Genomic DNA, 25,687 nt, shown 5'->3' on the forward strand with positions numbered 1-25,687 from the left:
TCCATGATACCCTCCTTAAAGTTAACACTGAAGCTTCAGTTCAGTGTGAGTCTGGAGTTTCACCAATCAGAAAAAATGCAGCCATTTTCCATCCTGTGTGACCCCCTATGACTTTATTCAGCACGTGCAGTGGCACTTGTGTTCTTTCTTGTAGAAAACATTAAAACCAACACATACACACACACACACACACACACACACACACACACACACACATACACACACACACATCCACCCACACAGAGATATACACACACAACTCACATCCACCCACGCTCACGTTCGCTCCTGCACGTGGGGAGAATTAACTTATGTTCCTGTTGTTCTGTCCCTCTGCCTGTTCCTCTGACACACAAACACACATACTCACTCATATACACACACACACAAACACACATACTCACTCATATACACACACACACACACAAACACACATACTCACTCATATACACACACACAGACACACTTACAAACACACACACACAGACACACTTACAAACACACACACACACAGACACTTATGAACACACAGACACACAGACACACACAAACACACATACTCATATACACACACACAGACACACTTACAAACACACACAGACACTTACGAACACACAGACACACATTAGAACAAGCACAAACACACAGGATAACAGTTTGTTTTTTTCAAAGCATTAAGTGGTGCAACGTGACGCTGTTTTCTACTCAGCCTTGTCCTTCACTGGAAGAATCATTATTCTGCTGAAGTGTCCTTCGCACGAGTCTTTGGTGTGCCCTGTTATCTGGCACACAGCGGGGATGCTCCATAAAGCATACATTAATGAGTTCCATGGACACTAAACAAGGTGTGTTTGAAGTGTTAGAAGAGTAACGTGTTTGTTTGAATCCTTAAGAACGTCTGACTTTCTGTCAAATATTCCTCAAATGATCCTCCTCTGTGGGCCGTACCCTTCAGGAGCAGCACAGCACATTTCCCCCAATATTTACCTGGATGGGCGTTGCAAAAGTTGTGTACCATTTTTAAGTCAGTTAAGTCAGTTAAGCAGCAGTAACTGGTGTTGCAAAAGGAAGTAGATGCATGAGTTCTCCAAACTAGAGTTTCTCTATTCTAAAATTTGAGGCTCGCTCAAAGAAGCCAAACAAATATTTCTTAGGTCCAATATTCAAGTGTTCAAGTTGCATCAGAAATAAACACGAACAGTCTGGTGGGGGAAAAAACCCTGTAGTTTAGTGTTTTGTTTTTTTGGAAGGGACATGGCATCCATACTGTAGCAGGGTTTATGGTGGGCAAATTTGGCTCCAAGTAAAAACACCAGCAAAAATTACATGTGCCAATGAGGGCGGTATTTTGGCTTCATTTTTGTGCAATGGGAGGAAATGGAGGCACTTTGTTCATTCTTATACTCATCTGTGTTTATCTCCTCTGTGAAGAAGAAGTCACCTCCTCCTCTACCATGACCTCAACACTGCTGACGTTAAATGCACATCATTTCATGTCTATGACTTCAAACATGAGCTGTGATTATGGGCTGGTCTTCACAGAGTATACACAAAGTGTCAACGGTCTAATCAGTCACTATAGTTCACTGCAGCTGGGTGGAGATCACGCACATAAACAGCGAGAGAAGCAGGAGGCTTGTCACGCAATGTGACAACAGTGTGATGAAACAATTAGCCTCTTTTGGAGCGGCCTCGACACTTTGTGTTTTCCCTAACTGCTTGACTGTTTTCAAAGGAAGTGACGCTAAATTTAGTGACACCTGAAACTTGAACAGTTGAGCATCTAAGATAGATAGGTGTGTTGTGTTATAAAAGCTCTCTCCACCTGTTAACACAGCACGCAGCTGAGAAAACAACTGCACAGGTAGATATATAACATACGATATATTTGACTTTCCTGTAAAATACTGCTGATTCTAGTTTAATTTGCACATTTGTTATTTGAGGATCTCTATCTCTTCATATGTTGTTTTTTCAGTGCAAACTGTTACAAAGACTCAAGGAGGAAAAGGCTGGATCCTTGGTTGTATACCTCGCTCCTACTGGCACATAGCAGTCAAAACGTACATAAAGGTCTAGCACACCATACATACCCCATGTTCTGATAAAGGTTTGATTTTTAAAGTCGTGTAAAACAGGGAACCCGGGATAGAAACAAAAGAGGAAAAGGTATGGCAGAGAGAAAATTAGTATTTTCGTGAATACTTCTGCAGTTCGTCATTATAAAAACAAGGGGCAGCCAAGGTGTACTGTGCAGAGTTTGTTTCCTTCAAAGTAACATAAGAGCAGCTTTTATATTCTGAAAAAATCCTGAACATTAGGGGGAGCTGTGGCTCACTGGTAGACTCAGTTGTCTGTCAACAGAAAGGAGTTCAGTCCTCAGCTCCTGCAGCTAAATGTCTGTAGTGGGTGGGTGGGTGGGTGGGTAGGTAGGTAGGTAGGTAGGTAGGTAAGAGACAAGGAGATTAACAGCACACTGCTGAAAAAGACTTCATTTAAACTTTCCACAGCACATCGTCCACTGCATTTATTTTTAAAACACTGTTTACAATGTGGAGCTGCAGAGGCTTTACAAATATTCAGCCTTGGCAGGAAACAGGAAATGTGCATTTATGTATTACTTTGGCAAATGTAAATTATTGAATTGTAATTTTTGTACTGATCTATTTACATATTTTCCTTGTACAAAGGTCAGGCTGTTCTTTCTATAGGCCAAAGTGAGAAGGAGGGATTCCTCTACTTCAACAGAATGAAATAAAACAAATGAAAGGTTTTATTGACAAACCAGGAATTCAAAACCTCTTTACCATCTCTTATCGAGTCTCACTTTCTTTAAGGTAACTTGTGCTGGTCAGTTTTAGAACTACGTTATGTATTTATATTTTTGTGTATTTTTTTTCCATTTAGTTTTTCTATGCAAATGAAACATAAATGTCATCCAAAATGTTCTTAAAAATTGTTCAGCCCTGTGGGGGGCTGAACAATTTTCACACTTCACAACTAGGTGTGAGGTGCAGCAGGGCATGCTGGGACTTAGTGTTTCTGAGGGGCCTTTGCTCGTTTTACTCCTAGGTACTCAAATCAGGCTTGGGTCTTTCACACACATGGCTGATCCACACAGTTTTTTTCCTTTCCATATAAAAATAGCAGCTAAACCGCACAACACACCTAGGACGAGGACAGGAGCTCCCAAAACCAAAGCAAACGTCGTGCCACCTCCCACTGCTATAACCACCCCAACGAACATCAACACAGCAGCAACCACTGAGGCTGCATAGAAACGCTTTCTTTTCTCTGTTTTCTCCTTCTCTCTCTCTTTCTCCTTCGCCATCATCTCTGCTTCCCAGATTTTCCTCTCTTGACGTTTCTTCTCCTCCTCCTCCTGCTTCTTGCGCTCCTCTTCCTCTTTTAGCTTCAGCTGAGCCTTCTGATACATCTCATTAGTGTAGTTCCCCCCCCCATTCTTCTCTACCATGTCCTTGATCTTGGTGATCAGCTCTTTGACCTGCACTTGGTCGTCTGCGTCCTTGTTGTCGAAAGCGTGGTATCTGCATCCAAAACTATCTGTGATTTTTCGCAGCTCCTTGCACTCCTTCAGAGCATTGTCAACATTGGCTTGATCTTTAAACGTAAACAGCACGATAGTGTACATGGAGGCGTCGTCTCCAAAGTTATCCTGGATCCACTTCACAGCGTTTCGTTCCTCCGCCGTGAAGCGCACTCCGAGCCTGATCACCAGCAGGAAGGCGTGAGGGCCGGGCACCGACATCTTGACACATTCCTCTATCCTGATCTTTAGTTCTTCCTCTGTGATGTCTGTGTCAAAAAGGCCAGGAGTGTCGATCACCTGGACTGCAGTCCCGTCCACTTTCCCCCTTTGAGTCTTACAGTGTTTGGTCACAGAGACGGGGCTGGGGTCCTCTTTGAATGCATCAAGCTCTCCGAGGATGGTGTTTCCTGTTGCACTCTTCCCTGATCCTGTCTTCCCCACCAAGATGATCCTCAAACCAGCAGGGAAGTTCAGAGCTGTAACAATAGGAGCAAAAAAACATCTGGTTCACTATGAGAAAGAGAACCCTCTATTATTGGTCATGTTTAACTGCAGAGTGATTTATTAGCTCCACCTAGCAGGGAGGGGGCGTGTCCAGACTTTTTTTTTACACACAATAATGAAGACCAATGGTCTTCACTTACCACATTTACCTTAACTACTAACAGTGAAGTATCATGGTAAATGTTAACTCCTAAAGAAAACACTGACATGCCCTTTGTCTCACACTGTAGGTCATAAACACAAAATATGTTTGCTATAGTTGTGTTTACTTTATTACTCAGAGGCTGGTAAGTTTTTCCATTGAAGCTTTATCCTCAAAGGCTGATTTAACTGCTACTAAACTTCAGCTGAGAGGCAAGATAATCAACGTATTGTTGTAAAAGTTTATGAGCTTATATGAGGAGAGTTTTTACAGTCATAAAGATTTCTGATTGAAAGTGCAACTTTCATTTTGAAACCTTTAAAGACAGCTTTAAAGGTACAACCATTAGCTGTGACTTTTGACACTGTAGAGACATTGTATAATATTTACAGCTGTTATTTGCATTCACTACCACAGTGTCGAGTCCAGCTGGCTGTACTGCTGTCGGAGTCATGTTGACGTCATGTTTACATGGACAGCACGGCCTTATAAAGCTGTTTTAGTCAAGGACTAGAGAAAAGAAGAATAAAATACTCGCTTCCTATTTGGATGTCGTGTGTGTTTACATCACAGCCATTCTTTGTCAATTTATGTGCAATATGAAGCTATGAGTTAAACAACTGTGCTAACATTAGCCTGCTAGCACCACAATGCAGACCACAGGCAATCGCAGCTCGAGTAAAGGACAATTTTGAGCTTGAGCTTCAAACTGATAACTCCTTTGTACTAAAGCAAGTTTAGAGGGGTTGGAGGTTTGTCTCTAAAGGACAGCGGAGGATTCAGCAGAGTTATTTCCAAACAGCAGTTTGTTTTCCTGCTGATTAAGGGCAACATCTATTAGCTCAAAAAGTCATACGTTCTTCCTCTAAAGTTTGTGACCGATGACAGAGTTGATACTCTGAGTTTGTTGTTGGCCTTTGTGAGTAGTAAAATAGTGATTTTACTTTTTTGGACATGTATTATAATAAAGATCAGTGCTGAATGAGACATATTTTCTACACAATTCAAGCTATGAGCGGAGGTCCACTTGATGGGCACCCAAGCTAGTGCATGTAAGTGAAGGGCGCATAGGGGAAGGGGTGGGTGTAGATGGAGCACTGAGGGAGAGCTACTTTCAAAATCATACAAGTTTTTGAAAATGACCGACCCTGCCTTTTAAGTTAAAGTAAGAGCTGATTTGTTGGGAGGGTCAGAGCATGCAGTGCTGAAAAGGAAGTGAGAGTGCAGTCCATTTAACTCACAAAACCTCTGGACAAAATGAGCAAACATGGCAAATGGCACAATAATTTAATCTTGGTTATCTTGTTTACATGATCATGAGAAGGTCAAATTGTAATTTGTTCTGAAACTTGATTAATTGCCCGACACTAGCAAGTGATACTTGAGAATAAAGTGCCACAAAAAGACTTTTTCAACACCTGACCAGAAAGATATTTAAATACTTTCTATCATGTTTTATTTTAGAAAGATAAAAGACAAATGTGTGTGAATGTATTCTGAGAGTTTTCATGAAGGAAACAATGAATGAGCGTACCTTCAAAGCTGTTCAGACCACACCCATCAGAGCGAGGCAGAGTTTTCTGCTTTATCTCTCGCAGTGGTATTGCTGTGATTTTGAAGGGACACCAATGAGATACAAAGGAAAAGAGACTGTTAGTCACTGACATCATCATTAAGGTCGACATTTTTTCTGTTTCATAATTCTATCCAGCGTCATGTTAAGTGTTAAATGATACATAATACAAAATAATCAAAGATTTATCTTGAACAATGAGAATATCAATTTTCTTGCCTTCAGCCATTTCTTCGGATTTAACGTTTTCAGCTCCCACGAAGCCAAATAAGTTGTTCCAGGCCTGAGTTGTGATATTAGAGCAGCTCAGGGCTTGACGTGAGACATCAGTGGTGCTTTCAGAAGCCTGGCATGAGTGCAGGCCGCTTCCTGTTCCCTTGAATTGTCTGAGACAGAGCACTCATCATAGGGTGAAGTTCAACCTCAATGTTTGATAACGCTCTGAACTGAGACACGATGAATCCATCATTAAATCCAGCTTGTAAACACCAATGTAATCATTAACCCATCGTGTAGTTACTGTTTAAAACATATGAAAGCATTACAGTTACATACGCTTAAAAGCAGTCGGTACACACTTTACATGAAATAGCTGGAAACAACATAAGAATAAGGTTAAAGGACATCAGTTTGTAGCGTCACTATGCTAACGTCTGAACCGCAGTATCCTGAGAGAGAGAAGGTTACACACAGTAAGTCCACACACACAAGCTGATAATCATTCAAGTGCACACCCTGTTAAGGCCACATGATCAATGATGCTTGCCTTTACAGAGATTCACTGTGCAGGTGCTTGGAGCGCCCAAAAAGAGTGAATGGAAAGCATCAACAGATTTGATACAGTCATTGATTGATTAATTGGTGAATTACTTTATTTATGTCTTATTTTATTGTTTTCATCCTTTCATTTCGAGATGTTTGTGGTCTAGGAGAAGGTAACCTATGTAATTATATTCATGTTTCTTCAATTCTTTTATGGTGTTATCATTTAAATTGTGTAGTTCGACATGCAGCTCCTCCTGAAAATATCAGGAGTTTTTCAGGAGTTTTGTGTGTGTGTGAAAGCACACAGTTCAGCATACAGTGTATCATCTAGTTTCTTATTTACCTGGGTGATGAGTCCCACCTCATCTAGTGATTGGCTGCCTGGAGCACCTTTCTGACCAGAACACCAACAGCCTGTTGGAGGATTTCTCGTAGGGTTCTGGTGGCGCGCCTCCTGTTCCTCCTCACCCGAAGCAGCAGATACCGGTCCTGCTGCTGGTTTGATGCCCTCCTGCAGTCCTGTCCAGCTCTCCTCATGGAACTGCCAGTCTCCTGCTATCTTTTCTGTGCTCTTGAGACTGTGCATTGGGCTGTACAGTAGTTACTACCCAAGCAGCAACCTTCAATCTTGAAAAAATGAAGCCAACGAGTAAATGTGTCTTAGTTTTAGCTCTCCATTGCATCTGTTTGTACTTTCATTTGCACCAAAGCTTGTGAAATTTAATCACTCTCACGTGTGCTTCCTAAATGGACAGATTGAAATTTAACAGACCTGATATTATACTGTGACACTTTAGTGACAAACTGTTCAACCCACAACCCTCCACACAAAGCTCTCCGCTCTGGGAATCCTCCTTATCCTCCTTCATCCCCGCAGAACTAAACTCCACCCCATGCTCCACTGCTACAATGCTCCCAGTCATTGAAGTTCTCTTCCTGACCACATGAGGGCACCACAATCTGCACTCTGAAAATACACCTCTTTAAGTGAGCCTTTTGCTTGTGTTTTTACTTTCCTTAGCTGTCTTCCTGTTTTTATTCCTGTGTTTTTATTGATATAATTGTTTTTGTTTTCAACTCAGCAGCACTTTGAGATTTTTGCCCCCAAAAATCAAGTATGTTACAAATAAAATGTGTTGTTATTATTAGTTTCTTTGAGCAGTGTTTTTCCATAAGAAACCAAGTTCAGAAGCTCATCAGATAGCCGTTCTTCAGTAATCTACTAATCATCAGAGTCACCTGACGTTTTTTTTTTGTTGCTAATTCTGTGTTCGATACAACCTTTGAATGTCTGATGTCTGGGCCGATCCTGGGTGACCAGTGGTGTAGCTTGTTGGCACCACAAAATAGTTCTCTGAATTCCTTTGATAAGTTGTGTAACAGAGATTATGTTCACACAATTAAAATCACATGTGATGTTGCTCTCTAAAAGTGGTCTTTCCTTTGGCATGGCTCACACACATGGAGCCGGCTCTGCATAAATGTGTCCAGTGTTTGGTATTTGATGTAAAAGGTCAACCAGGCCCAATAGCTATAGCTAGCTGAAAAGGAGCGTATTGCCACCTACTGTGACGGGGTTGGACAAGATTCCTTCAATGAATCAATTCTCCTCCATGTGCTCGTTAAGCTGTATAATGGAACCAGAACAGTAGTCCAGTGTTATGCCCTAATGGAGCTGTTGTTTGACTGAACTGTCCATGTAAACGTTTTGATGAAGAGCTTAAAATAGATGTATGCTAAAAATGTATTTCCAATTTAAATGTCTGCATAATTACTACAACTTTACATAAACATGCACAGAGGTGATTAGATCCAAACACTACTGAGCTGAATGGCACACTCAGACTTGGGGATGGAAAACAATCTTACATCTTGTGACACATTTGTTCCCATTGAAATGCTGTCTTGATTAGGAACACATGCTGAGTCTGATTGCTTTACCGCTGGCAGCCAGCAGATGGCTCCCTCAACAGAGGGTGGGAGGTTTAAATCTATCATCACTTAATAAGTGATGCAAATTGGATAGGGGCTTTGTGAATGTCAATCAGACAAATAGTGGTTCATTGTGTTGTTTAATGCTTATACAGTAATGTCAAATGTTTTTAATAATGAAATAATAATAACATTTAAATAGCAAAGAAAGAAACATTTGTGAAAATCACCACAGAAATAAGGGAAGAAATGTAGAAATATAGCAAAGTTATTATTTAATAACACACCTAATACTATAGCACATAAACTAATAAACTAATGGAACAAGATTTATTTCCATTAACTATTTACATTATAACAGACAAAGAATATCACAAATCTATTATGTCTGCCCTTTTTCTGTGCCACTCCCCTATAATAATAATAATAATAATAATGATGATAATAATAATGATGATAATAATAATAATAATAATAATAATAATAATAATAATAATAATAATAATACATCTATCCATTGCTCCACTGTCATGTTGTTTTCTTGGGGACAGTATGTGTCCATAATATTGACCAGTGTCCGTGTCGCAGGGCTGCAGGCACTGGCTCCATTTAGCTTCTGTCTGGGTGTCAGTCCTGCAGACAGGTGGAGGCCAGTAAGAGTGATCTGTTGAGCTTGTGTTGTGGTGCTATGTGCCAGCTGACCGTCTCTGCCTCTGAGCTGCAGACTTCCTCCTGACCAGTGCCTGTCCTGCTGTACTGTGAGGCACCAAATTAAAAAAATTTTTACATTTCTATATGACCCAATGTCAATGCAGATTCATGTTTCAACGGGGGAAGTATCCCTTTAATTCATTAATTGATTCATGTTTAATTTGCTCCTTTCAGTGTACAACACAGTAACACAATGCACACAACACAATATTTTCTCATACTAATACCCTGCCCAGGAAGAAGAACATGTACTGGCCCTCTTTTTAAATAACTTAGTCACTGTCATTGTTGACTTTTTCAAATGAACAATTCCTACTGAAATCATCTCAAAGTTAGATTTACACAAAGAGACCATCAAATGTAACTTATCCCATTTATACACATTTAAAAGTCACCAACAAAGCAGCGTCAGTAACTTGGGGTTAAGTGTCTTGCCCAAAGACACATCAGTCATGTTGCTGCAGGAGCTGGGGATCAAACCCTCGACCCTCAGGTTAAGAAATGACCGACTCTACCAACTGAGCGATGTGATTCCCTCCAGGATTTTCTCCCTCCTCTTTAAACAACTCATCATCATTGAATAATCATTCGAGTACCTTTAATGACTTGCTGAATAATCTGTACGCTCTTCTCTTTCATAGCTACACAAGTACACAAACCTGCTGAGCACAAGCAGAGATCAGGGGACAGCCTGTTAGGGGGGGATGCACATTTCAGATGTAAACCAAAGACAATACAAGGAAATAGGAAGCCCCCTGTGCTAAGGCCAGACTTCCAGAAGTTTCCCACCACACTGATGTCTCACGTCAAACACAGAGCTGCTCTAATATCACGACTCAGGCCTGGAACAACTTATTTGGCCTCGTGGGAGCTGGAAAAAGTAAATCTGAAGAAATGGCTGAAGGTAAGGAATTTGATGTCCTCATTGTTCAAGATAAAGCTTTGATCCTTTTATTGATGTGTGATGTAACACTTAACATGACGCTGGATAGAGAAACAGAAAAAACATCGACCAGTGACTAACAGTCTCTTTTCCTTTGTATCTCATCGGTGTCCCTTCAAATCACAGCAATACCACTGCGAGAGAAAAAGCAGAAAACTCTGCCTCGCTCTGATGGGTGTGGTCTGAACAACTTTGAAGGTACGCTCATTCATTGTTTCCTTCATGAAAACTCTCAGAATACATTCACACACATTTATCTTTATGCAACTTTATGAAATAAAACATTTGATAAAGCCTTAAAATATCTACTCTGTTATAAAAACATGGTTCATTTATGCTTGTAGATGAACTAGGTTTGGGTTGCCAGGTTGTGAAAAAGTCCCCTTGTGGTTCCTTTCTTCTCTAGCTCAATTTCTTTTTTCCTGCTCTATTTTAAGTATGGTTTATTTTATATAATCACTGTGGGTTGTTTCAATGTCCTGAGTCATTATTTGAATGCTGCTTTATTCAGAAAATAACAAGAGTCTGTTGATGTCAATGTTTGTGGTTAGAAAGCTGATTGTAAACTCAGTTTGTTTTGTCAGTTACAACGTCATCCTGAGAAATTCAATACTTATGAAGTCATTTTAACATTTATCGTTTCCAAAAACACAGCAAAGTGTGTGACCTTGACATCCAGCTGAACTCTTTTCTCCCTCACAAACTGATCAGCTTATCTGCAGCATATTCAAACTGTGCAGAAATGTTGCTCAACCAGCTCAATGCCACAGTCTTTCTGGTTTTGCCTTCACATTGTGTTGTTTACTGCACTGCTCAGAAGAGTTTGCCGTCTGGCCCCGCCCGCCTCGTCCCATGTGGCCATAACCAACATTCTTGTCTGATGATGTCACAAAGTTTGTTCGGCTTAACAAATGTAACCTTCATAGTTTTATAGTTTACAATTAAAGAGTTATCACAGGCTCAATTCATGTTTGAGATGTAAGTCATCAAAGCTTTATTTAAAAACCTATTTCTCAAATAGTTGGGACATTATGTCAAATGTAATTAAAAACATTATGGGATGATTTCCAAAACATTGAAACCACATAAATTGAGATTAGCACTAAGACAAAATAGAAAGCAAATAAAACCAAAATGAACCCCAAATAATTGTCTTAAAAATGATTGTTTTCTTGCTCCATGCCCTATTGTTTACTGTGAGAAGGGAAACTCAGACAGCAGAGCAAACACCTGTGGGAGTGTCACCTACCTGGGGGAGGGGTTACTGCCCTTCGTGATGTCATGAAGGGAAACGTGTGTTTTGCATAACATGTGATTTGTAAAGGTCCTGTGAGGAGTTTTTAAAAAGTTATGAAACAGACTGGAACCAAAAGTGATCCCTCTTAATAACAAATGAACACAAAAAAGACCAACTAAAGTTATATTTCATGCTTCTAACTGCTGCTGAAGGGAAGGTGTGTTACAGTACGCTGGAGAAACAGCCTTTCTTTAAATGTCCTACAGCTAAGGTTCTCAATGAGCAGTGTCAAACAAAAGGAGGATAAGATGTGTTAAAAATCAACACCTATAATAATTGTAAAAGACAAGATAAGAAAAAGAGCCAATAGCCTATGTTTTGTCCACAGGGAGGCGCTAAAATAGCTGAAAATCAAAAGTTTCTTGCAGGAGCTTTAATATATAATTGTTATCTTTCGGCAAGTCACCACACATTTATGGACAAAACTGTTGATCAACCAATAAATGTGGATTATCGAGCATGTGAGAAACACATTTTCAAAAGCATTACATGTCAGCTCTAATAGCCAAAGAAGTACGAGACTCAGATGGATGGATGGAGATGGAGAGAGACATAGATGGATTCCTTGGACTCAAACAGATTGTCTTTTTTACTTCTGTGGTTACAGCTCTGGACTTCCAAGGTGGTCTGAGGATCGTCTTGGTGGGGAAGACAGGATCAGGGAAGAGTGCAACAGGAAACACCATCCTCGGGAGATCTGCATTCAAAGAGGACCCCAGCCCCGTCTCTGTGACCAAACACTGTGAGACACAGAGCGGGGAAGTGGACGGGACTGCAGTCCAAGTGATCGACACTCCTGGCCTTTTTGACACAGGCATCACAGAGGAAGAACTAAAGATCAGGATAGAGGAATGTGTCAAGATGTCGGTGCCCGGCCCTCACGCCTTCCTGCTGGTGATCAGGCTCGGAGTGCGTTTTACAGAGGAGGAACGAAACGCTGTGAAGTGGATCCAGGATAACTTTGGAGACGACGCCTCCATGTACACCATCATGCTGTTTACATGTAAAGATCAGGCCAAAGCTGACAATGCTCTGAAGGAGTGCAAGGAGCTGCGGAGACTCTCCATCACGTTTGGACGCAGATACCACGCTTTCAACAACAACGACGCAGACGACCGAGTGCAGGTCAAAGAGCTGATCACCATGATCAAGGAAATGATACAGGATAATGGGGGGAAACACTACACTAATGAGATGTATGAGAAGGCCCAGTGGAAGCTGCGAGAGGAAGAGGAGCGCAGGAAACAGGAGGAGGAGGAGAAGAAACAGGAAGAGAAGAAAATCTGGGATGCAGAGAGGGAGAAGCAGGAGAAAGAGAGAGAGAAGGAGAAAAAAGGGAAAAGGAAGAATATACGTGCGGCGTCGGCGGCTGCTGTTGTGTTGGTGGTAGCTGGGGTGGTTATAGCAGTGGGAGCTAACACTACGGTGGCGTTGGCTCTGGGGGCTCCTGTGCTCGTCCTGGGTGTGTTGTGTGGTTTAGCTGCTATTTGTATTTGGAAAGGAATAAGATGCAAGGCCAAGAAAGGAGTTCCAGTATAACTAGGTCACAAGGACATGCTGACTTATCGGACATACTTTTTAAAAATGTACTGTTTAGAGCACATCTGTGAATAATGTTTGGCCGTTTTCTGCATCGTGCTCTTCTGACTCACCATGGCAATAAGAGAGAAATGTGATTTTGATGCTGACAGTAAACCAACAGGATGAAACACAATACTTGTTTTCTACGTTTGTTTTCTTCTTACACAGTTATATCATGGTAGAAACCGCTCCATTCCTAATAAATGATCCGAAAAACACATATTGCTGATAGATGTCTATAGTTTGGAGGCATTTTAGAAACACTTTATCTTCTCTCCGTCTGACGTGACACATTTTTGATGCAAGTAAACATCTGTTCTTCATTTGAACTATGATGTGCTGTTTTCCCTCTTTTTTTATTATTAGAAGCATTACAAGCTCCCTTCCTTAAAGGAAGTGTGAGACAATGGTAAACATCTGTTGGCCAATCACATTTCAGTGAGGAAACACTCTAAAGAAAAAAAAAAACCTTCACTGAGCACACGACGTCACAGCCAGCTGCAATAAAGTGACCATAAAGAGGCTTTATAGGGAGCAGTCGGTGTCAGACACACTCTGATCAGTAGGTAAAGGCTAATGTTTTGAATACAAATCCTTTTGTTTTGGATTTGGCTTCAAATACTTGATTTAATAAAGTAGTTGAAGTAGTTGGTTTGACTTATGTTCCTCCAAAAACAAACCTCATATATAATCAACAAAAATATAAACGCAACACTTTTGTTTTTGCTCCCATTTGTCATGAGATGGACTCAAAGATCTAAAATTCATTCCAGATACACAATATTACCATTTCTCTCAAACATTGTTCATAAATCTGTCTAAATGTGTGATAGTGAGCACTTTTGCTTTGCTGAGACAATCCATCCCACCTCACAGGTGTGCCACATCAAGATGCTCATCAGACACCATGATTAGTGCATAGGTGTACCTTAGACTGTCCACAATAAAAGGCCACCCTGAAATGTGCAGTTTTTGCTTTATTGAGGGTCTGGGGACTCAGAACCAGTCAGTATCTGGTGTGACCACCATTTGCCTCATGCAGTGCAACACATCTTCTTCGCATAGAGTTTATCAGATTGTCAATTGTGGCCTGTGGAATGTTGGTCCACTCCTCTTCAATGGCTGTGCGAAGTTGCTGGATATTAGTGGGAACTGGTACGCGCTGTCGTATACGCCGGTCAAGCACATCCCAAACATGCTCAATGGGTGACATGTCCGGTGAGTATGCTGGCCATGCAAGAACTGGGACATTTTCAGCTTCCAAGAATTGTGTACAGATCCTTGCAACATGGGGCCGTGCATTATCTTGCTGAAACATGAGGTGATGTTCATGGATGTATGGCACAACAATGGGCCTCAGGATCTCATCACGGTATCTCTGTGCATTCAAAATGCCATCAATAAAATGCACCTGTGTTCTTCGTCCATAACAGATGCCTGCCCATACCATAACCCCACCACCACCATGGGCCACTCGATCCACAACATTGACATCAGCAAAGCGCTCACCCACACGACGCCACACACGCTGTCTGCCATCTGCCCTGAACAATGTAAACCGAGATTCATCCGTGAAGAGAACACCTCTCCAACGTGCCAGACGCCATCGAATGTGAGCATTTGCCCACTCAAGTCTGTTACGGCGACGATCTGGAGTCAGGTTAAGACCCCGATGAGGACGACGAGCATGCAGTTGAGCTTCCCTGAGACGGTTTCTGACAGTTTGTGCAGAAATTCTTTGGTTATGCAAACCAATTGTTTCAGCAGCTGTCTGAGTAGCTGGTCTCAGACGATCTTGGAGGTGAACCTGCTGGATGTGGAGGTCCTGGGCTGGTGTGGTTACACGTGGTCTGCGGTTGTGAGGCCGGTTGGATGTACTGCCATATTCTCTGAAACGCCTTTGGAGACGGCTTATGGTGGAGAAATGAACATTCAATGCCCGAGCAACAGATCTGGTTGACATTCCTGCTGTCAGCATGCCAATTGCACGCTCCCTCAATGCTTGCGCCATCTGTGGCATTTTGCTGTGAGACAAAACTGCACATTTCAGAGTGGCCTTTTATTGTGGGCAGTATAAGGTACACCTGTGCACTAATCATGGTGTCTGATGAGCATCTTGATGTGGCACACCTGTGAGGTGGGATGGATTATCTCAGCAAAGCAAAAGTGCTCACTATCACACATTTAGACAGATTTGTGAACAATGTTTGAGAGAAATGGTAATATTGTGTATCTGGAATGAATTTTAGATCTTTGAGTCCATCTCATGACAAATGGGAGCAAAAACAAAAGTGTTGCGTTTATATTTTTGTTGAGTGTATAATCAAGCCACTTGTTTAAACGTCATCATGCTTCTTTTAGTGCCCAGAGTGCACAAGCAAAATCTCACCGGACGCACCCTGAATCACTTTGCACCAAAAGTTTTTCACAGGCCGTCAAACTAAAACCCTTTGAAATGAAATGAAATATAAGACAATGGTGTAAAAAAAGAAATAGAATATGACAGGGACAGTTTCAAATGTTCAGGTCGCTTTATTTGTATCTGTAGGTAAATGTGGTTGCAGGGAGAGTCACTAAAAACAACACAGACAATAAGGATAAGGATAACCTTTATTGATCCCCCAATGAAAAATTTGTCACAACAGATCCAAAAAACAGTAAAACAGGGAGTATAAACAGCATCAATAGCAAAAAGAAGAAAAAAAAAGAACAGCTATGAGCAATAAAACACACATGGTGCAAATACTGTGTACACACACACACATTTATAACAGACAGCCAAACATTATGACTACACACAACCATGATGTTCACAAACTTTTAACTTCATACGGGGAAAAGTTCCTGCAGAGAGAGACGTGTCTGAAAAACTACATGTAAAAATGTACCATGGTGTTTGTAGGCAATCTGAAAGTACTACCATTAATCAATCTGCTCAAAACAGCCAGAATAGTTGATTTCAGTCCCGCCCTTTGATAAGACAAACAGTCTATCTGGACTCACCCCTAATATGAAAACAGCTGAACAGTCTTCTTACACTGGAGGGAAGTGATCTGATGATGCTAGCTTTATGCTAAGCTCCATCAGGCTAACAAGCTGCCAAAAGATAGTTTCAAGTTTTAATTTTCCTGCAGAAACAAAAAACACAAAAGTAAACTGTTTTTTAAACTTTATTTACAATAGGTCAAAAAGTACAGAAACAAACAGTTAACGATTATAATAAATGTATGAACAGCATGTGATATGATTCAAAGAAGTTTTCTGACCTTTAAAAAAGTCAAACCTTCAGCTTCCTTATACTTTTGTTACTCTTGATGAAATCTTCTATAACCTGCAAGACTCTGCGACAGGTTATTACATTTTTATAAATCAAACAGAATGAACTAAATCAGAAACAAAACTCATATAATAATGAATACAAAATAAAAAGTGATTCTCAGAGCAGGTAAAACATAGGAACGCAAAACAGATAGGCTGGGACTTATACACAAAGTGCATCAATAAAATAAGGGAAAGGAACTAAAAGTATGATTTCACAATAACAAAAACTTTCCCAAAAGTTATTTCTTGTCTTAACAATCTTTAAAGTCTCGGAATCCTCCAAACATATTGAACAATCCCTGAAGCACCAGCCATTAATGTTGTCCAAAGGGACGACGCAGCGACTTCCTCTGCAACGAATAAAGCTCCAACAGCTCCAGTGGCTGCAGGGAGAGCTACACCTACAGCAGCTTGAATCAAGCCTGCACCTAACATGGGCGCATACTTTACACAGGTTTTCCACCTCTCATCTGACTTCATCTTTCTCTGGACCTCTTCATAAATGCTGCTGGTGTAATGCCCACCGTTTAACTGCACTATCTCGTCTATCTTCTCAAACAGATCATTTACCTGTGTGCGATCGTCCTTGCTTGTGTTGTCAAACACAATGTACCTGGCATTACACGTTCTGATGAGCTGCCTCAGATCAGAACTTTCCTTCAAAAAAGCCTCAATGGATTTCTGCTTGAGCTCGTCTCCCCTGGTGAAAAGCACAAGAGTGTACTTAGAGGCTTCAGCACCAAAGTTGTCCTCGATCCATTTGACTGCGTTCCTCTCTTCTTCTGTAAACCGACCCAGTCTGATCACAAGCAGGAACACATGGGGTCCTGGGACAGAGAGGACGATGCATTTCTGGATTTCTTCTTTCAACTGGACTTCTTCAATGGACGTGTCAAAGATCCCAGGGGTGTCAGTGACGCTCCCTCTTCTGTCTTCATATTGGAAGAATATTTTCATACAAGTCTTTGTCACAGAAATTGATGAGAATTCTGCCTTAAAGACCTCCTCCGTTCCCAGGATGGTGTTCCCTGTTGAACTTTTTCCTGAGCCAGTCTTCCCCAGCAGAACAATCCTGAGGTCTTCTTGAGCATCTGGAGAGCCACATACTGAGAAGAAACAGCAGTGAAACTAATTATTAGAATTATAGAGATGTAAATCCATCTCACATAAGAGGCATGACAAGTGATCATATACACCTTCATAAATAAAGACACTCACCTTCAGTCGATCTTGAAGCCATTCTGTTGTACAGAGAGAAACTACCGAGACACCATCCACAAAATCTGTGTGTCTGAACCTTCTCTTTCAGATCAGCTCTTATAGTCTCATTACTCTCCTCCCTCCATCTGATCTGCCCCCCCCCCCCCCCCCCCCCCCCCCCTCTGTTTTCCAGGAAAGTGAAACTTAACTTGTTGGAAACAAACACTATACTTCTCATCATGGATGTTAGTGGACAAAAGTTACTGATACAATAAATCACATCAGTTGACTTACTCTCCCATTGATTTGACCCCTTTAATGGTGTAAAGGTAAAACATTCTTTTATTGACATTATGAAAACAGTGATGTACAAAAAAGTGAGATTATTACAACTCTATGTTCCAGACAAATAAATTGTGTAAAAGAACAACAACTCTACAGTTTTTGACGACTGCTATGACTAATACTTAATAACTTTTAACTATTTAACTCCATAATGAACTCACTTCTTGTTGCTTTGACACAAAATGCAAACAGCTGACACACATTTAAAATGTTTAACATGTTCCACTGCTACCAAGAAACACTGATTGAAGTTCTGTAATAAGATCAATCCCAGCTGATTCCATTTTATTGCTAAAACACAATTTTGAAAACACAATTCACCAAACCACTCATCCAATGTATTATTCAAACTTGGAGAGGAAGTAGTCAGTCATGAAAATGTACCTCATGTTGTGCCTCATTGGTAGAAAGGATGGTAAACAAATATATCAACAAGTTTGGCCCGTCAGTCAACATTACAGGAACAAGCTTCATGCCAAGTGTATTTATCACTTTGTTAAATTCTGTGCTGCAGGGTCAGGACTGTCTGAAAGTTCATCACCCGCACACCTCTTCCTGTAATTTCCAACATACAAGTCATGAGCACACTGGACATGGCCGCCTGAAGCAAGAAAGATGTTGAAGCCAGTTCTGAGAAGGTTGTCATGTAACGCCCCCTGCTGGATCTACAAAGCAACATCAACCATGTTCATGCTGTACATAGTAAATGGACTTGACTACACCTCATGTCACACCCACCCATTCACACACTGAAGGCAGAGGTTGTTTTGTAAAGTGACCATCAGAAACAACTAATCCCATTCATACACATTTATATGCCACAGACTCTATTAACTGAGCCACAGCCATTATATATTATCTATACAAGTCAAGCAGACACCACTATAGCCAGTAAAGTCAATACATTGATTTCACTTCAATTCCATTTCTTCTTCTTCTGGTGGGTTTTGTCTTCATTGTGACAGAAGGGTTGTTTCACTTGTAGAATATGAACCATCTCTTTGTTACGATAACACAAAACCTCAGAAGTCCACCATCCTTCTTTTAACGTTCACAGTCCCACTCTTCTCTGTTTTTCTTCTGTGGTGGTTGGTTCGATATTCATTTAGCCTCTGCTGCTCTCCTCTTTTGACCAGTGGTCCACTATAAACACAGTCCCAGTGTCGCAGCATTATTCATCTTTACCACAACAAAATTCAAACTCAAGATGCTCGCTTGGAGGACTCTGGTCTCTGTTCATGGGTCGAGAACTAACCGCTATAATCCATCTGCACCCAGCTGATAGTTTTATGGCAGCAGCTGATGAAATCTTCATCCATGCAAAGATATAATTTCCACACCTTTTTCTTACTTACTAATTGTAGTAATAACAAATAAAAATAATAAATGCAGCACTTTACATGATTTTTTTTCTTTATTAAACAAACTCTTATGGGGAATTAAACATTTGCATACAAAACAAAAGTATGTTGACATGTAAATATAAACATATACAACCAATATAGTTTATACACCTGTAAAACAAACACATTGAAATAAAAAAGTTTAAAGGACGGGTTCTCAGATCCGATGTTTAACAGCTGTTAAGATCCCACCAAAACTGGAAATGTGACTGAACAAGAAAAGGTGCTCAATAGTTTCAGGCTCTTCTGAACAAAACCCACATTGATCTACATCGAAATTCAACCTTTTTACGTAAGCTGTCATTAGCTGGGTGAACATTGTTTAATATCCTAAATGGCATTGCTTTTATTTTAGGAACTACTGGCCATTCAAAATACTGTCAATATGCATTTATTATCATCGTTAAATTTTCTAGTCCTATTTTAGCAGGCGAGTTAAAATCAGAAAATAAAATGCATTTCAAGGCCTTTCTAGTAAACCTGTTATTACATTTCCTTTCTCTGATGTGCGTTTCACCAATTTTGAGATCTGGAAGTTTAACTGAAGATTTGAATAAGTTATCGTATTCTGTATCATGAGTTGTAAAGGAGGTGGGATGGCTTTATAAATGCACATCCATCCATTAAATCAACAACAAATACAATCTTTTTTTTGTACAATTCTTTTTTGAATAAAGTCGCTCTAATGATCGTAATGGTTCCATTATTCCACAAGGTGGAGCCATGTGGTGCGAAGTTGGGGGTGAATGTCATTTTCAGTCGTGCAACATTTGTTGATGAAAGTTTGAGAGTTTGATAAAAAGTTTGGAAATCTCAAAGTCACAGTTCATCAAAAAATTCCAATCCTCCAATTTTCTGGAATAAGCACCTTGGTTTATGGAACCAAAACGAGTCTGGTTGTGTCAAATAGTTTTTTTTATCCAGTTTAATAAGCCCACTCCATTCATAGATGCAGATCCAATGGCTTTTAGACCAACATGAATATAGTCTTTAATAACGTGCAACAAGCACTTTACATGCTGCTAACAAGAAGGTTCAAAACATCGTAGAAGGAGCAGACGTGCTGAAGGAGGAATAAGCAGAGTCAGCTTATAGTATCACTAACTGATGTCTACGTTGATAACAGAGATATCAAAATCAGAAAAAATATAGCACAGCAATGTGTCACTAAAGTCTAGAGCTAGATGGAATGAAAACATAACATTTCTGGACTTGTGCGGTGTATTGTTGTGCTATTTGTTCAGATTTCTTCATCGGTCTGTCATACAATTCAGGTTGTTATGTTAATCCTCCGGTTCCTGGTGACCTCAGGGTTTGTCAATGTGGAGGTGTGTCCATTCACACCTGTTTATGTCTGATGAAGGACCATTACATGTGGAGGTTTTTCAATTAAATGTTTTTCATTATAGCAGCTGTGGTGTGCATATTCAGTATTTCTCCATGTTGCTAGCTGTCTGTTCGAAAAAAATTCTCTCATCTGGTGATTTATGAACGTGCTTCAGGTGCTAAATGAAATCAGGGACAAAAACTCTCTTACTGATCAGTAAGTAAGGGTTAACCTTTTGAATCTACTTTTGACTTCAAATAGTTGATTTAGTGAAAAAGTTAAAACTCAAGTAAAGACATGATTATATAAATAAAAAACATCTGGATGGACACAACAGATGTTAATGAATCTTTATGTAAAAATCACTGAGTAAGGTTTTACTTTTTTTTAAACCGAGTTGGGATGAGGTCTATTTCAGTGATGTTAATACAGAGTTCGATTCATTTATGAAGTCATTGTATGATACAAACTGTAAAACTGTATTTCACCAGAAAAAAAAATGCCTGCAAGAAAAAAAGTTTGTTACATAGATATGTTTTACAATTAAGAACTAAAGAAGCAGAAAAGCTATTTAAAATAAGATACTTAAAAAGTACTTAGTATGGATAATTAGCAGGCAAAGAAAATGAGTGAGTTACTAAACACAAACAATATGAAGGCTACATGGTGAGTAATAAACAGCGCAGTAAAGAAAAACAAAGTAAAGTCAGCATTTCCTAAATGCTTTGTAAAAGAGAATAAAGACATATATGATAACAAAATAATAAATTAGTTAAGGGATAGTAAGGGATCCCTTGACTATGAAGACATGGACATAATTCTACTAAAGATATAATTGATTTAGTTATTGAGCCATTTACAAATATATAATATATCATTCTCAACAGGAGTATTTCCTGATGAGATGGAAACAGCCAAAGTGATTCCACTTCATAAAAATGGAGACAAACAATTTCTCCAACTACAGACCAGTTTTCTTGTTTCATCAGTTTAAAAAAAATATTAGATAAATTATCTGTGGCCAGGTTAGATACATCTATAGACAAATGTAATATTTTAAGCAGCAGTCAGTAAGGACCAATCAGTCCACATCAATGGCACTAATGGAATTAACTGCAGACATATCCACTGCAATAGATGAGAAACAGTTTTAGTAAGCATATTTGTTGACCCCTAAAAAACATTGAACACCATAGATCAGTACATCCTTCTTAAAAAAAAAAGAAAAAAACATAACAAATACATTATCAGAGAGGTGGCAAGATACTTTGAAAACAAGAAATAGTTTGGTCAGAGAAATGATATAAAATCAGATAATGGACAATATTAATTGTGGGATACCTCAGGGCTCAGTCCTCGGACCTAAACTGTTTATTTTGTACATCAAAATTTTGTTAATGTATGATGATAACACCTCGTTTTATTCTGTGAAAAATATATCACAGATGTTGGAGGTGGTCAAAAATGATTGAGAAAAAATTAAAGAATGGTTTATTATACATGAATTATAACTGAGTCTTGAATAAAACAAGCTAACAGTGGGGAAAGCTTTAATGCTTCAATTAGTGTTTTTGATATTGAAATTCACAGAGGAAAGGAAACAAAGTTCTTATGTGTCATGATTGAGGATGATTTCAAAAACACTTGCTCAGCTACATTATGTAAAGGATTGATGAGATAATAAAGCATTTTACATATTATTTAACTCATTAATTTTTCCATAAATCACCTCTAATCTTGAAGCATGGAGAAGTGTTTTCAAAACATTTATCAATTCATTTTCATTTCACAAAAAAGAGCAAAAAGAAACCTCAGAATTAGTCACCATGGAGATCCATCAAAGCTGCAATTCATTCAGTTAAAGTTATTGAAATTTCCTAAATTAAAGAGAAACATTAAAGTTGAAGTTTGTTGAAGAAATAAGATGAAATGTGTTGATGAGGTTTTTCCATTCAAGATTTGAGATAATTGTTTCATTAAATTATATTGTTTGGTCAATGAATGAAAAAAATTAAAAATGATAATAATATAACGTAATGTTGCATATCCTTACTCTCGGCACAAAAATTGCAGGTTTCTATTTTCAGATTTTCTACCTGACGCAGTTTTCAAGTTTACACCCAGCACTCACGTTGGTTAAATAGCACATGAAGTCGTGACATGTTGGCGCTCAGGGGTGTGTTTGTCATAAAAGGAGGTGTGGTCAGGACACGTGTAAATGATCTACCTGTCTTGAGGACACATTAAACCAGTGCAATAAGTGATGTTAACACAAATAGTTTAAACATATTTTACAGCATACCTTTATGTGCTGGTTTGCCCACAGAATGTTTGTGAACATCGATCCTGTCCCATCATGTCGGCATGTCTGGAGATCTGAATCTTGAATAGATAAATTATTGGACCTCATGTGGAAAAGTTTACTCTTTCTTTTTTAAGCTTGGGCAAAATATGACTTAAGTCAGCCGTCAATATATTACATAGAGACTGTTGTATGTGTTCTTTGTGTTCAGGGGCTCAATGAAAGGAGAGAAGTGAAATGATCCGGCCAAAGCTCAGCATATTGAAGCATAAAGACTGAAGTCTGCCATTTAAATAACAACGTGCAAGCCTGCAGGCACAACAAGCTCTTAAAAAGAATGAGAGCTGACACTCTGATTGGTTTGATTCATGTTCCTCCAAAAACACACCTCATATATAATCAATTGTGTCGTGTGTCCCACTTAACGCCCAGACTGTATGAGAAAAATGTTGCCCGACACACCCTGAATCACTTTGCACCACAAGCTTTCAGGCTGTCAAACTAAAACCCTTTGAAATGAAATGAAATGTAAGACAATGGTGTAAAAAAAAAGAAAAAAAGAAATAGAATATGACAGGGACAGTTTCAAATTTTCAGGTTACTTTATTTGTACCTGTAGGTAAATGTGGTTGCAGGGAGAGTCCGCCCTTTGATAAGACAAACAGTCTATCTGGACTCACCACTGATATGAAAACAGCTGAACAGTCTTCTTACACTGGATGGAAGTGATCTGATGATGCTAGCTTTATGCTAAGCTCCATCAGGCTAACAAGCTGCTTAAAGATAGTTTCAAGTTTTAATTTTCCTGCAGAAACAAAAAAACACAAAACTAAACTGTTTTTTAAACTTTATTTACAATAGGTCAAAAAGTACAGAAACAAACTGTTAACAATAATAATAAATGTATTTACAGCATGTGGTATGATTCAAAGAAGTTTTCTGACCTTTAAAAAAGTCAAACCTTCAGCTTCCTTATACTTTTGTTACTCTTGATGAAATCTTCTATAACCTGCAAGACTCTGCGACAGGTTATTACATTTTTACAAACCAAACAGAATGAACTAAATCAGAAACAAAACTCATATAATAATGAATACAAAATAAAAAGTGATTCTCAGAGCAGGTAAAACATAGCAAAGCAAAACAGATAGGCTGGGACTTATACACAAAGTGCATCAATAAAATAAGAGAAAGGAACTAAAAGTATGACTTCACAATAACAAAAACTTTCCCAAAAGTTATTTCTTGTCTTAACAATCTCTAAAGTCTCGGAATCCTCCAAACATATTGAACAATCCCTGAAGCAGCAGCTATTAAAGTTGGCCCAATGGACGACGCAGCGACTTCCTCTGCAGCGAATAAAGCTCCAACAGCTCCAGCAGCTGCAGGGAGAGCTACACCTACAGCAGCTCCAATCAAGCCTGCACCTAACATGGGCGCATACTTTACACAGGTTTTCCACCTCTCATCTGACTTCATCTTTCTCTGGGCCTCATCATAAATGCTGCTGGTGTAATGCCCGCCGTTTAACTTCACTATCTCGTCTATCTTCTCAAACAGATCATTTACCTGAGTGCGATTGTTCATGCTCGTGTTGTCAAACACAATGTACCTGGCATTACACGTTCTGATGAGCTGCCTCAGATCAGAACTTTCCTTCAAAAAAGCCTCAATGGATTTCTGCTTGAGCTCGTCTCCCCTGGTGAAAAGCACAAGAGTGTACTTAGAGGCTTCAGCACCAAAGTTGTCCTCGATCCATTGGACTGCGTTCCTCTCTTCTTCTGTAAACCGACCCAGTCTGATCACAAGCAGGAACACATGGGGTCCTGGGACAGAGAGGACGATGCATTTCTGGATTTCTTCTTTCAACTCGTTTTCTTTCATGGATGTGTCAAAGATCCCAGGGGTGTCAGTGACGCTCACTCTTCTGTCTTCGTATTGGAAGAATATTTTCATACAAGTCTTTGTCACAGAAGTTGGTGAGAATTCTGCCTTAAAGACCTTCCTTCCCAGGATGGTGTTCCCTGTTGAACTCTTTCCTGAGCCAGTCTTCCCCAGCAGAACAATCCTGAGGTCTTCTTGAATATTTCGAGAGCCACATACTGAGAAGAAACAGCAGTGAAACAAATTATTAGAATTATAGAGATGTAAATCCATCTCACATAAGAGGCATGACAAGTGATCATATACACCTTCATAAATAAAGACACTCACCTTCAGTCGATCTTGAAGCCATTCTGTTGTACAGAGAGAAACTACCGAGACACCATCCACAAAATCTGTCAGTGTGTCTGAACCTTCTCTTTCAGATCAGCTCTTATAGTCTCATTACTCTCCTCCCTCCATCTGATCCGCCCCCCTCTCTCTTGTGTTTCCCAGGAAAGTGAAACTTAACGTGTTGGAAAGAAAGATTAGACTTCTCATCATATCTCATGGATGTTAGCAGACAAAGGTCACTGATAATAAATCATATCAGTTGACTTACTCTCCCCTTTAATGGTGTAAAGATAAAACAGTCTTTTATTGACATTATGAAAACAGTGATGTACAATAAAGTGAGATTATAACCCCTCCATGTTACAGACAAATAAATTGTATAAAGATAAAAAGAACAACAACTTTACAGTTTTTGACGACTGTTATGACTAATACTTAATAACTTTTAACTATTTTCCTGTGTAGGCTACAAAATGAACTCACTTCTTGTTGCTTTGACACAAAAAGCAAACAGCTGACACACATTTAAAATGTTTAACATGTTCCACTGCTACCAAGAAACACTGATTGAAGT

General features: G+C 39.5%; 3 protein-coding genes across 5 annotated transcripts; 1 reads left to right on the top strand and 2 right to left on the bottom strand.

Moving 5' to 3' along the window:
* Nucleotides 1-2,937: 2,937 nt before the first annotated feature.
* LOC306820350 (GTPase IMAP family member 8-like) lies at nt 2,938-17,599 on the bottom strand. The gene is made up of 5 exons (XM_079338169.1): nt 17,538-17,599; nt 16,614-17,410; nt 5,989-6,052; nt 5,731-5,802; nt 2,938-4,026 (listed from the first exon to the last, which is right to left on the bottom strand). Exons 1-5 carry the CDS (start codon nt 17,557-17,559, stop codon nt 3,077-3,079), a joined length of 1,905 nt encoding a protein of 634 aa, XP_079194295.1. The 5' UTR covers nt 17,560-17,599; the 3' UTR covers nt 2,938-3,076.
* On the top strand, nt 9,967-13,131 carry LOC306820641 (GTPase IMAP family member 9-like). Its single transcript, XM_079338543.1, has 3 exons — nt 9,967-10,081; nt 10,247-10,318; nt 12,025-13,131. Exons 1-3 carry the CDS (start codon nt 10,072-10,074, stop codon nt 12,954-12,956), a joined length of 1,014 nt encoding a protein of 337 aa, XP_079194669.1. The 5' UTR covers nt 9,967-10,071; the 3' UTR covers nt 12,957-13,131.
* A 6,132-nt stretch (nt 17,600-23,731) lies between the features above and the next one.
* Nucleotides 23,732-25,172, bottom strand: LOC306820217 (GTPase IMAP family member 7-like). 3 transcript variants are annotated; one of them, XM_079337989.1, is made up of 2 exons: nt 25,111-25,172; nt 23,732-24,974 (listed from the first exon to the last, which is right to left on the bottom strand). In XM_079337989.1, the coding sequence occupies exons 1-2, from the start codon at nt 25,130-25,132 to the stop codon at nt 24,157-24,159; spliced, it is 840 nt and encodes a 279-aa protein (XP_079194115.1). In that variant the 5' UTR covers nt 25,133-25,172; the 3' UTR covers nt 23,732-24,156. The 3 variants fall into 3 exon arrangements, with proteins under 3 accessions (XP_079194115.1, XP_079194114.1, XP_079194116.1); XM_079337988.1 differs by having other exon boundaries at nt 23,732-24,998; nt 25,111-25,170; XM_079337990.1 differs by having other exon boundaries at nt 23,732-24,971; nt 25,111-25,156.
* Nucleotides 25,173-25,687: the final 515 nt, after the last annotated feature.

This window comes from Symphodus melops (assembly GCF_947650265.1).
Source record: "Symphodus melops genome assembly, chromosome: 2".
Taxonomy (NCBI): Eukaryota; Metazoa; Chordata; class Actinopteri; order Labriformes; family Labridae; genus Symphodus; species Symphodus melops.

What these genes read in the sequence shown, in the direction of transcription:
- LOC306820350 (XM_079338169.1), bottom strand. Translation starts at nt 17,559, where the DNA reads ATGGCTTCAAGATCGACTGAAG. An exon ending in TGGCTGGTGCTTCAGGGATT is followed by an intron (nt 6,053 to 16,613) that starts GTTCAATATGTT and finishes ATCACAACTCAG; the next exon opens with GCCTGGAACAACTTATTTGG. An exon ending in ATCCGAAGAAATGGCTGAAG is followed by an intron (nt 5,803 to 5,988) that starts GCAAGAAAATTG and finishes TCAAAATCACAG; the next exon opens with CAATACCACTGCGAGAGATA.
- LOC306820217 (XM_079337988.1), bottom strand. Translation starts at nt 25,132, where the DNA reads ATGGCTTCAAGATCGACTGAAG. An exon ending in GGCTTCAAGATCGACTGAAG is followed by an intron (nt 24,999 to 25,110) that starts GTGAGTGTCTTT and finishes GTTTCTTCTCAG; the next exon opens with TATGTGGCTCTCGAAATATT.
- LOC306820641 (XM_079338543.1), top strand. An exon ending in TGGTCTGAACAACTTTGAAG is followed by an intron (nt 10,319 to 12,024) that starts GTACGCTCATTC and finishes CTGTGGTTACAG; the next exon opens with CTCTGGACTTCCAAGGTGGT.